Below are 12,375 nucleotides of genomic sequence, written 5' to 3'. Positions count from 1 at the left end.
TAATAAAATAATGCCCCTGAAATGCAAATTTTTGTTTCACATACTCTAGATAGGCATCTGATCAAATTAATTTAAAAAAAAATTCAAAATCTCATTTATTTTCTTATGTATTCTATTGTTTTCTAAATTTCTTATGTATTTCTTTGTTTTTCTACTTTTTGTTTTTTATTGTTTTTTCAATGGAAATTGTCGGGGACTCTATTATGACCATAAACAAGATAAAATTAATTGATTTTAAGCAGTAAAAGGAAAAATAATGATACATTTATGAATTTTGGCTAAGAACACTATTTGCATTGGATTTGTACACAAATTCACGTTTTTGAGTAATTTGGGGTATGCATGCACTTACGAAATGTTGCATAATTTTGGAACCGCGTATCCGGGGTCACAATTATGGTCTCAAAAGTTGCGCGAGACTTGAAAGTAAAAAGTCAGCGAACGACGCGGTCAAAAAAATTTGCGCGGCAGATTTATCGCGAAAAATGTCGAGGGGGGGCTGAATCAGCCCCCCCAGTCTTTTTAGGGTTAATAATACTCGATTACCATTATGTCCAAGTTTCATGAACTAGGTTTATATACTTTCTAAGTTATGTCATTTCAAAAACTTAACCTCAGGTTAAGATTTAATGTTGACGCCGCCGCCGTCGGAAAAGCGGCGCCTATAGTCTCACTCTGCCATGCAGGCGAGACAAAAGTCATAATGAGAAATATTTGCCGTCAATGTCTGCATTCCGATTCATGACTTCGCTTTAAGAAATTCTTTATTCCAATTACTCCTACCTCCAGTGCATATGAAATAGCAAGCCCAACCAGGCTAGAATCAATCCCTAGGTAAGCAGCTCCCAATAAGACGCACAAACTCGCTGAAAATACTACAAAATCACCAAGAAAATCCTGCAAATATATAAAACGGTATTATTTAACCATGAAATACTATTTTGTAGTTTCAATTTAACTGATGATGGAAGTGGGCATACATTTCAAAGTGTGACCATATAAGATGACATAAACGCTGCTAAAACATCAAATTGAATAGATACTTAATTCACATTAATGAAGATCTTCTCTCTAGTTGTAAATAGTTATTAAAATCAACACCAATGTTTTGAAAAAGCAAAGTTGCAGTAATCCTGTATAAAATAATATTGTTATCATTGTAATTCTAAATGAATGCAGGTGAGGAAATCGCTGAAGCAGACGACATGGCCAATGACATGAAAATATACATGTAGAGAGTGACATGAATATATAACGTACATGTAAGGCTGTACACGTGCTTGTTGAGGATAAAGCAAAAAAAAATACATACAAGAGCTTAAACAAAAATATTTCGAAGTACGACCAACCGAAGTAATAAAAATAACAATTAGGCTTTTATTTTACACTTCAACCGTTATTTGTAATGTGAGACCAAGAAATAGATTCAGAGAATAGAACCCTTTTTTTTTTTACAAAACTGAACATACCAGTCTGATAGCTACCCATCTCATCGATGTGAGGAGATAGAGAAAGACAGTATTGTTGGTGTTGATGTGATCCATTATTATCTGGAAGAACCTCTTTTCATCTTTGTATGCTCTTATTGTCGAAAGGCCGCCGAGTGTTTCTGAGAAGTGAGCAAAGACTGGGGAACGTGAGACACTCTCTGCCCGCTGCAATTCCCTATAATAAACGAATCATCATTGTTTCAGTAAAATGCATAACAAAGTGCAACATAGCAAATGTTATCTCAGCAATCGACTTCGATTATATATAAGATTCATTACTAAATTGCTTGACCTTTGTTTGATAGTAGCACCATTTTATTGATTCTATTGATGATCAACATTAAAGCGTAGCAACCATTCCAGATTAAATTTGATTCGACAACGCAAATTCTTAAAATGTAACAAATTCTTCACTGCCATCTTAAATATTAAGATGAATAATACATCAAAAACAAAGTACAGACTTTGCTGCAATTTTTTCCATCCCCATTATTGTTTTTTAATTAAACAAAGCAGCGTTTCGAATGACCCGTTGACGATATTCATATAATCTCTGTTACCTCCTTATTTCAGTAGACATTATGATTACTCGAATATAAAAAAGACTTGTTAGAGATCTAAACATTGCTATCATGCAATCATCGTGTTTACGCTTTCAAATAAAGTAATGAAATGTAAACGTTACATTGTCATTTTAATCCTCCTCAGTAGTATATAAACATAGAGTCACCTGGAGGTAGTTATGTAGTATATCACCAGCATGACGAAAATGACGGAGATCGGAATGAAGAAAAATACAAAGTACCAGACAACGACAACTTGGACGACCAGGGAGCTGAACACGTTGGCTGTGAGGTTGATTAGGAGACGGAGGGTGTGTACTAGACGCTGGTTTAAGAGAAATATATTATGCGCACAGATAAACATGAAGAATTCCATTTCGATTCTATACAATTCATCATAATTTTACAAGCAAAAACTGAATAGGCTAATAAAACATACAAATAAAAAAAACATTTAGATGATAACGTACATAATAATGCATCAGCTTGTGATAGTACATTGAGACAAAATAAACTAAACATCACAGTAAAACAATACAATTGTGTTCTAAAATACAGGGGTTGTGTGGCACACCTGAAAAGGCCTAAAGGTCTGCAGGCAAGGTGGCCTGAAGAAAAAAAAATGATAACAATAAAAGAGAACGCAGAAATACAAGTGAAAAACACACTTGGGATTCATATTATACGTAGAAATTATGAAAATACTTACCATGATTTTCTTATTTACGAGATAACTGGATATACCCATTTGATTTGCTAGTTCATTACGATGAACCTGCGTGCCGAATATAGAGTACACAATTTTTCCTGCGCGCGCGCTGCATCTCCCTACCAACGCACTATCCCAAGATCGTCGCGCAATTTGGCGTCCATTTCCTCTCATGAGCCTGCGGGCAAGACATGTTGTCACACAAGGCGAGGGGTAGGAGGGAGGGTTCAAATGGGTATATCCAGTTATCTCGTAAATAAGAAAATCATGGTAAGTATTTTCATAATTTACATCAATAACTGGGATATACCCATTTGATTTGCTAGACCAACACGGATTCAACGTGAAGGGAGGCATGTCTAGACTAAGAAGTGCGTTAAAATAGGGAGATGAAGACACAAAGGCCGTTGCCTTACGGACAGGGGAGGCGATAAAGCCTCATGTGGAGAAGTCCTTAAGAGCAAGGAGTGAAGGAAAGAGGGGCGTCAATAGGCGGACCTCGAGAAGTCGTGAACGACGATTCCAAGAAAGAGCCCAAGAAGAATGATACTAAGTATCATGGGCCCTCTGCCTAGTGTCAGGACAACAACATCACCAGCTGACTAGAGCGTAAAATTCGGAATTTGTTGAAAATTTCAACAAGAATCGTGATCGGAAAACTGTAGCTTAAATTTAAGGCTCAGTAAGTGATCAATCGAACAATCTGAGAAGGCGAGAGATCTCAGAAGCCTCCGCGTGGGAGAAAGCGCCCAGAATTCGATATCTGTCTCAAATGCGTGAGGGCAGAACATCTGCAGAATTCTGATAGAGAGCTGTGGCAGAAGTTACTAGCGGTCCGAAGGGGACTAGGAACGACGGAGAGTAGGGATTTAAGAAGAAAACCACTCGTAAGGCAGTCAAGGGTCGAGAAAGCGACTGAGTGCCATCCTTTTAATAAGAAATGCCGCGGACCTGCTGCCTATGTAGAATAAAGCAGTCTGGTTAAAATAGCTCAACCGGGCGTGTCAGAGAAACAGCGCGGTACACATCACGACAAAAGTGTGATAGACCGAGTGATCGAGAGAGAACTCAGGATCCCCTTTCTCCCGTACTGATCGAAGCACCCATCTGAGGGTGCAGTGCCCGCGGTGGAAGAGGTGGCTTGGCTCAAGCCACCATTGCCGAGAGAGCCCGTGAGGCTAGGCTGCGATGGATGACCGCCGGGCGGGGGAATCCCTAGCAGCAGCAAGTGTACGCCAGAGGGAGCTGGCGAAAAGTCTCTGTCATGATCCTACGTGAAGGCGACAATCAAGAGATGTTCTAACGAACAGACATCGCCAGATATGATACCTCAACAGTACGTTCCCAACGGAATCGAATGAGGTAGCAACGGCCCTGTCCTATCAAGTTAGGGACGGAAACTGGCTAAGAGTGTCGATGTCCTCGCTTGAAGAAACAAGCGAAGGAGGAGGGAGACTTGAGGAAAATAATCACAAAAATTTCCATCAGTCTGCGGTGAGAACCAGTTGTTTATGAAAACAGCCACAAGGCCTGGTCTCTCAGGTGATCGTAAGAGCAAGCACCGCCGGCGCCGGTTGCGGCAGCGTGGAACAGTCCGATATCGGAGAATAAGGAGTTCCAAAAAGCTGGAGGGGCGGCAAAAATGACGCCCTAAGCAGTGGGGAATGAGAATCTAAGTTTCTCAAAGAAGAACTCCAGTGAAGTAAATCACTTACATGGAGAGACTCATCCACAGTCGGCCCGAGAAAAAGCGGGTCGTAGTGATTGTGGTTAGGTAGGCATAAGCATACATGCATCCACGGTTACATCATCCTCGGTCGTGCGGTGACCATGGCCACATGCATTGCATGGAGGGAGGATGAAAGCAGCATGCGAGGCGACTCGAGTGTGCCGAGTGAAAAAGCTTCTAAATAAGAAGACGGTTCGACAAATGGGCACGGCAAGACATCCACCGTAGACCACTCCACACAAGGAGGAAACGGCGGAGACGCCCGCAAGCTTGACCCACATAGAGTCTATAAGATAGACTGTTAGAGCTCGACCGATGGTCTGAAGGCGTACTGTTTGGTGTAAACTCGCCGACCCGGTACGGTGGGTGTGCCCAGAAAGTAGGCATAGAATGCCGACAGAGAAGTCTGGGGCTTTAAACAAGCTTGAACGCACGTACATAGCCAATAATCTCATGAGATGTACGGCGGTTTCTTTCGTCCGAGATGATGCTTACCCGACCAGGAAGGACTCGGGGAACAGCTGTGAATGTCAACAGGAGGGATATCTAGCATATGAAAAGCTGATTCCCTCCAGGTATTCGGTGCGGGTGCTTTGGGCGGTGTCCGGCTGGACGACCGGTGATGGCAGCTCGGGCAGGGCTCGAACCACTGATCTCTCCCCTAACTGGATATGCTGGGAGGGTCCTTTGTTTGAAGCCCGCGAGTTCTATTGTCCGCCATACCAGTTCCCCCAAAAGGAACGCGATCGCCCCATTAGCATGTGCATTGTGAGCGATACGCTAGCTGTCTGCACCTTTGGTCTGCACACTGAAGCACTCATTGCTTTTTATACAAAACTTCATATATTTAAGGTGCCAGAATTCGCAATTTTCTTAAAACCATGGTACTTTCCCAGTATACAATTCGGAAACATAATTTTGAAGGGGTTGGTGTTTTTCTCACCTACGGAAGAATGGATGAAATCCTTGACTTGTATAGGGGTATTTTGGAGGTTTTCCAAATAACCATCTTAGGATCGATATGGCGAGGACTTTCTAGGTTATGAAGGCTTATAACACTGGGCTTGAACCCCCCCCCCTTTAATTTAAGTCTACCCCACCCCCCCAAAAAAAAATCAAACAAGTGTAACACCAAAAAATTTGGCAAACGTTGAAAATGTAACTTTCATATTTTATTTCTGATTTTGATTAAATTTTGAGCATTATTGTGTGTTTTTCTCTCTATTCAAATAATCATTTTCATGAGGTGGACTCGCCCTTTAAAGAACAAGTCCACACCCAACAAAAACTTGATTTGAATAAAAAGAAAAAAATTCAACAAGCATAACCCTGAAAATTTCATCAAAATCGGATGTAATATGAAAGTTATGGCGGTTTAAAGTTTCGCTTCATTTCACAAAACAGTTATATGCACATCTCGGTTGGTATTCCATTATTTTAACATTTTGTGCTTCCGGCAAGGAGGTCCTAAACGTCCGAAATTCGTAAAAATTGAAATATTGTATAATTCAAACTATAAAACACAAAAGAAATAGTGAGTAAAATCATTGACTCTCTCATTTGGATGTAACTGGCTCGTTCATATCACTATTTTTTTTTAATAAGCGAAACTTTGAAATGTCATAACTTTTTATTTTACATCAGATTTTAATGAAATTTTCAGCATTGTGCTTGTCTGATTTTTCTCTTTTGATTCAAATCAACATTTTTCTGAGGTGGACTTGACCTTCTCTCTCTCTCTTTCCTTCTGTCACATCGATCGACCCTCTTCAATTATCCTCTACCCAGTTTGTTCATATACACTGTAGGCAGCGGAAGCGGGGGGGGGGGGGTCCTGTACCCCTAAATTTTAGGTGGGGGACAGACCCCCCAAAATTTATGTTGACAACTTTTTTTTGGTTCTTTTTGCTTGTCAATTTTTTTCCTGCATCCCCTTTAAATTCAGGTGGACCCCCCTAAAATCGTTGTGGTCCGCCCTGAAATTCTGGTTGATAACCCTTTTTTGATGCTTGTCAGATTATTTCTTTTGTTTTGCATCCCTTCCTAAATTTTGGGTCGATAACCTTTTTTTGCTTGTCAGATTATTTTTATTGCGTCACCCCCTAAATTTCTGGTTGATAATAACCCACCCCCCTTTTTTGCTCCACCGAGACATTTTTTCTTTGAAGACATTCGGCATCTCAAAATAAGTTCTGTGAAATTTCTGAAGTCTGTTAATTAATCCGTCTCTGTAGCTTAATGTCTTTTTTACGTACTTAAAAAAAAGAGTTCTTGGAAAAAATAATTCGATCTATTGTTGACAGAGAAATATCACAAATTCACACGCCACAAGTTACGTAAGCCCCCTTAAAGTCCTAGTCCTATACCGTACATGTACCTATATAGCTTGTAATTTTCACAAATAAAAGATAAATAATTTTCAGAATACCTTGTAGATCCAGTCCTTGTCCCCAAAATCAGTCTATTTCGGTCAGGATCTATGCTTGCAAAAAATATTTTTTTCACTCCTCCGAAACGGCAGATTTTCAGTCTTAACTTAAGTTTCACAATACATGCTATACACGGTCAGTATTTTCGTGTCTCAGTCGTGATATTCTTCTGTCCAAACATGATTGATAAACTCATAAAACTTGGTGACATTTGTGAATATTAATAAACTGAATATTCATTTGAATCATGGTTTGAATTCATCACGCTTCCAGAGAAATCACAACAATCGATAACCCCCCCCCCCCCCCCCCGAGTTTTAAAGTTTTGGAAACTTGCTCTGGTAATTTAGAATTACCACACATGTATTTGAGCACATGGGACTACATAAAGTCTACAACTATGCAGTTCACCAGCTTGTCTTATCTGTGAAAAGTAATCCCATTTTCTCTGTTTCCACGGTCGTCACAATAAGTGCAATTATACGTGGCACAGGACGACATCTTAAACTTTGTATCAGGTATAAATTCACATTGAAAAGTGCTGTTATAAGAGTTGATTTGGTAAGTATAATTAAGAATTGACACTATTGCCGTGTACCAGACTCTACTCCGATTTGGGCTTTTTGGGGGAACTCGGCGTGCGGAGGTACCAACTTCCGGTGCTTCAACACGGAATAGGCCAATCAGCGTTATTGTTCCCATCCAGGTAGGGGAGAGATCAGTGGCTCGAACGAGCCGCCCGAATACGAGACAATAGGTTAACATAACCATAATGCACCGGGTGGTGAAGGCGTAGCGATTACTAAGCACAGGAGAACTTTAAATCGCCGTGACATTCAGATCCGATATACATACTCATAAGTTCGGAGAGCTATGAGGTAGTGAGACATACCGCTGAGCGGTGATGGTGCTCATATCGGAGTCGCCCTCTCTTCAGCGGCGATCGCTGGAGGACGGGTGTCTGTACTAGTCCTGACTCTGGCCTTGCAAGGGTAGGAGCTAAGTAAGACAGGGCACCCTTACTTTCGAATAGAAAGTGAGGTTCAGGCCAGAAACCGACGGTCCCGTCGCCTGGGCGGACGGACCGCGGACGTGATAGGTTGTCCCCTCAAAGTAGCCAAACATTCTCACGAGAGAAGTGCGGCATGCGGTATGTAAGAGATTCTTACCTCCAATCTACGGGCCCGCTTAGGGGGTAGAATGGAGAGAGTTACCGCTGAAGGAGTCGTCGCCGTACGTGGGCTTGACGTAGAGGGCGAATTCGGGAGTACCTGCATAAAAAGGGGAATACCCATGCAGGTAACTCGCCGATGGCTCCCCGGAGTGCGGGTTGGCGAGAGAAGTCTCAATCCGCTCAATACCCGACGCCGGCAATAAGACCGCGGCGGTCTTATAATGACGGAGAACACGAGGATAAGAACCCGTAATGCTCGGGGACGCATAGATGCAGCCTGAACGGATGCAACGTCCAGCCGTCGGTCACCGAGAGCTTGCCGACATATTGATGCTTGAAAGCCGTATGTCGGAAGCACCTGCATAGAAACGGGGGTCACCGTGTAGGTGAACAGCGTTTCAATAAATGCCCGGTGTGAGAGGACAGGTGATTGCTTGAGCCGCACAGTGCTTAGCAAGGCGGCTGAAGCTGATATGAAGCGTGGGTGAATTACCCGCACTGCTCATGGGAGTATGTGCGACGCCTGACCCACAAATATCGGGAGTCTGGTGACATAATGGAGGGCGATGCCCGTATGTCGATAACACCTGTGTATTAGCGGGGATTTCCCTTGCAGGTGCGTGAGCCGGCGAATCATGAAATCGCCGGTGACTCTCTGAGGTGCAAGATGGCGAATGTCTGCTTAACCTGCCCGGTGCTCGACACGGCGGTTTTAGCTGACAGGGAGCATGAGGATAAAGATCCGTGATGCTCGAGGGCGTTCTGTTGTAACATGAAGTTACGACGCCTGGCCATCGGCACAAGAATCAGAAAGAAAGGTCTGCCCGCAAAGTGGGATTAGCGACCTAGACTTTCTTCTTGTTATTCCTCTTCTGTGCGGCCCCCGCCGGGGGGCAGAAGAGGGAACAATCATCGGGAGTCTGGCGACATAGTGGCGGGCGACGCCAGTATGTCGATGGCACCTGTGTATTAGCGGGGATTTCCCTTGCAGGTGCGTGGGCCGGCGAATCATATTGCCGGTGACTCTCCGAGGTGCGAGACGGTGATTGTCTGCTTGACCTGCCTGGTGCTCGACACGGCGGTTTTAGCTGACAGAGAGCATTAGGATGAAGATCCGTGGTGCTCGAGGGCGTTCTGTTGTAACATGAAGTTACGACGCCTGGCCGTCGGCACAAGAATCAGAAGGGAAGGTCTGCCCGCACAGCGGGGTTAGCGACCTAGAATTTCTTCTTCTTCTTCCTCTTCTATGCGGCCCCCGCCGGGGGCAGAAGAGGGTATAATGATCGGGAGTCTGGTGACATAATGGCGGGCGACGCCCGTATGTCGATAGCACCTGTGTATTAGCGGGAATTTCCCTTGCAGGTGCGTGAGCCGGCGAAACATGATATTGCCGGTGACTCTCCGAGGTGTGTTGGATGGCCGGTGTCTGCTTGATCCGCTCGGTTGGTAGTACCGTCGGCTGAAGCAGGCAAGCCTGGGGGTAAAAACCCGCAGTGCTCGAGGGCACTCTAGATTAGCTTGAGAAGCTGAGAGGCCTGGCCATCAAAAGAATCAGAGGACAGACCGCCCGACGGAGCGGGGCTTACGTCTGTGGTTCTCCTCTTCTTCTTTTCTTCTTCTTCGCTTGCTCCGGCGCCGGAGCGGAAGAAGGGACAAGAGGCTGGGCTGCGCCTGTCTTCCTCTCCTTAGCTCTCCCCGTGGGAGAGCTAGCCGAGCGAGAGGAGGCGTCGGCCGAATCTGACGGCGTCAGATTGAATTGAGAGTCCGACACGGTCGGACTCAGGTGCCTCTTCCGACTAGGGGCTGGTAGCCCTTTGCCGACGCTCCCTAGAGGGGTCTTACACGGCATCGAGCCTAGTCTTTGCCGGGTGGAGAGACCCGTGCTCTCCCCCCGGACTTTAGGTGACCCGATGGCCGGTGGGTCTGACAGCCCTAGAGGAGTCGCCGTTTTCTGTACTAGTGCGACGCTCCCCAATAAGGTTCAGGTTCCGGGACGGAAGCCTTGGCCATCAGCGTGCGGGCACGTGGTCGCAAATCCACGGTTCCACCCTTATTAAGCGGGGCACGTGAACGCGCGTCCACGGTTCCACCCCTTTGAGAGCCCACGGGGCTCTGACTCTGTTCTCGCTATCTATACTACCTGTGGTGGGGGATAAGACCCCGGTGTCGGGCCCCGAAACAGCAGTCGCCTGAGGCTCTTCAGAAAGAGAGTCCGAAAGGCTCATTATTGCCGTAGGGTGATCTAGTAGTAAGATAAAAAAAAAAAAAAAAACAGAGAAGCAAAGGGGGTAGGGGGGGGGGGGTAACAAACCCCAACCCAGAAGACAAGGACCTCAAAAAGCGGACTTTTGAGAGTCAAAAACGGATCTCACAAGGATGATACAAGGTAAAATCCCAGAACAAAGGAAACAGTAATAATTAAGAATTATTAAGAGACACTGTCCCTGAAGTCCGTTAGAAAATTTAATTATTTGATTATCACAACAAGAATCTGCTTCCGCCAAAATTCTGAAAAGAAGGAAGGGGGGAAGCATCTAAAAAGAAGAAAACACTAAGTTTTTTTTTTTGTTTTGTTTTGTTGTGTCCACCTGTTCAAAAGAAAAAAAATAATTTTTCTTGAGGTGAGGATCAGCTAAGGAAAAAAGGGGAGTAAGATTCCCTTTCTTTTTTTTTTTTTTTTTATAAACAAGAAGTTTAAGAAAAAAAAAAATTATAAGTCCAGAGACCGGTAGCTGACTTGAAAGGGAGGGGGGAAAAACAAAGATAGCTTTCCCGAGAAGGAAGGCCGAGTCAACGGCGACGAACGCTGACAGGAGACGGCTTCCTAAAAAAAAAATTCTAAGTATTCTTGTGAAGGAAAGAAAATATATATATATTTTTTTTTTTTTTTTTTTTTAAATTAATTGAATAATTAATCAATTAATAAACACAAGAACAAAGGATTGATTGAAACAAAAGAACAATCAACTAACTCGAAACAAGAAACAAAGAACTTGAATCGAGGCAAAGGAGCAAGTCAAGAATTAAAAGAATCAATCAATTAATTAATTAATCAATTAACCAATTAATTCAATTAATAAATACAAGAACAAAGGATTGATTGAAACAAAAGAACAATCAACTAACTCGAAACAAGAGACAAAGAACTTGAAACGAGGCTGGAATACGACGCTCCTAACGTCCTACAGAACCTATCTGTGGAGAAATAAATCAATTAAATTCACGACGAGTCGTATAAACGAAGAAGTCAGTGAATAAAAAGAATTAAAAGAATTAAAAAGGAGCGAAGACAACGCCCGAGCAGGAAGGCGCGGAGCTATGGGGCGGAGAGGTGAAGACAACCCGCCTGTGAGAAACGTATCTTTAAAAAACAAACTCACGAAGAGGGACAAGAAACGTTAAAATAATATCACGGAAGCTCCGCGCGACGTGATAATCCTATAACAATCTTAGATGAGAGAAAATAAGATTGAAATAAGGGAAGAATTGCACAATAAAGTATCCAAACGGAAAACAGAAATGCAATTTTGAGAGTGTACTTAGCTTGCGACTGCACTCGACCGCAGGCGAAAGTAAAAGAGGAAATGGACGCCAAATTGCGCGACGATCTTGGGATAGTGCGTTGGTAGGGAGATGCAGCGCGCGCGCAGGAAAAATTGTGTACTCTATACTAGTATTCGGCACGCAGGTTCATCGTAATGAACTAGCAAATCAAATGGGTATATCCCAGTTATTGATGTAAGTTATTTCAAGACAAATCGACTTAAATCTACAATTTAGGATAGAAAACGGATATTCTTTTGTAGTTCTCTCTGACACAAAGCATCGACGTTACTGGTTTGTCCGACTTTGTCCGGAATATTCTGAAGCTTATGTCATTCTACTGAATGAAAAATACTCTACACAAAATTGAAAAAGCGAACGAGAGCAATGGTATAATTAATTTAAATATTTTATTTCCACTCAATGACTTTTATTAAATTCCACGTAGAAAGTTATGAAATTAGTTTCCTTAAAAATTAAAAGCTATTGCTCAAACCTATCTGTTATTAAGTTTTGAGAAACTAGGTTGGTGAGCAAAATGATACAAAAGGGATTGAGTCTGAATCAACTCATGCTGGAACAGGCCTCTGAAATGATTACCTGGTCAATGAGTTGTGTATCGCTAGAAAAACGGTTGAGAACTCTCCCAATGGGTGTAGTATCAAAAAACCTTAAAATAATACAAGAGGGAAACATTGTTTAGAAATATATGACGTCATAATTATAGAAGCGAAATTA

General features: G+C 43.0%; 1 protein-coding gene across 5 annotated transcripts in view; it reads right to left on the bottom strand.

Moving 5' to 3' along the window:
* The window catches only part of LOC121411038 (ATP-binding cassette sub-family C member 9-like), a 51,809-nt gene that overhangs the window by 8,832 nt on the left and 30,602 nt on the right, over positions 1-12,375 (bottom strand). For 4 of the 5 annotated variants that reach the window (XM_041603508.1, XM_041603507.1, XM_041603506.1 and 1 more), the window contains exons 20-23: positions 12,238-12,307; positions 2,221-2,378; positions 1,470-1,665; positions 784-897 (exon numbers count right to left, since the gene is read on the bottom strand). In XM_041603508.1, coding sequence (XP_041459442.1) covers positions 784-897; positions 1,470-1,665; positions 2,221-2,378; positions 12,238-12,307 — 538 coding nt within the window. The remainder of the gene's footprint in view (positions 1-783; positions 898-1,469; positions 1,666-2,220; positions 2,379-12,237; positions 12,308-12,375) is intronic. The other variant, XM_041603510.1, reaches the window with a different exon arrangement.

This window comes from Lytechinus variegatus, chromosome 3, assembly GCF_018143015.1.
Source record: "Lytechinus variegatus isolate NC3 chromosome 3, Lvar_3.0, whole genome shotgun sequence".
NCBI lineage: Eukaryota > Metazoa > Echinodermata > Echinoidea > Temnopleuroida > Toxopneustidae > Lytechinus > Lytechinus variegatus.
The sequence above is the reverse complement of the archived record's forward strand: the minus strand, read 5'-3'. Positions and strand labels throughout refer to the sequence as shown.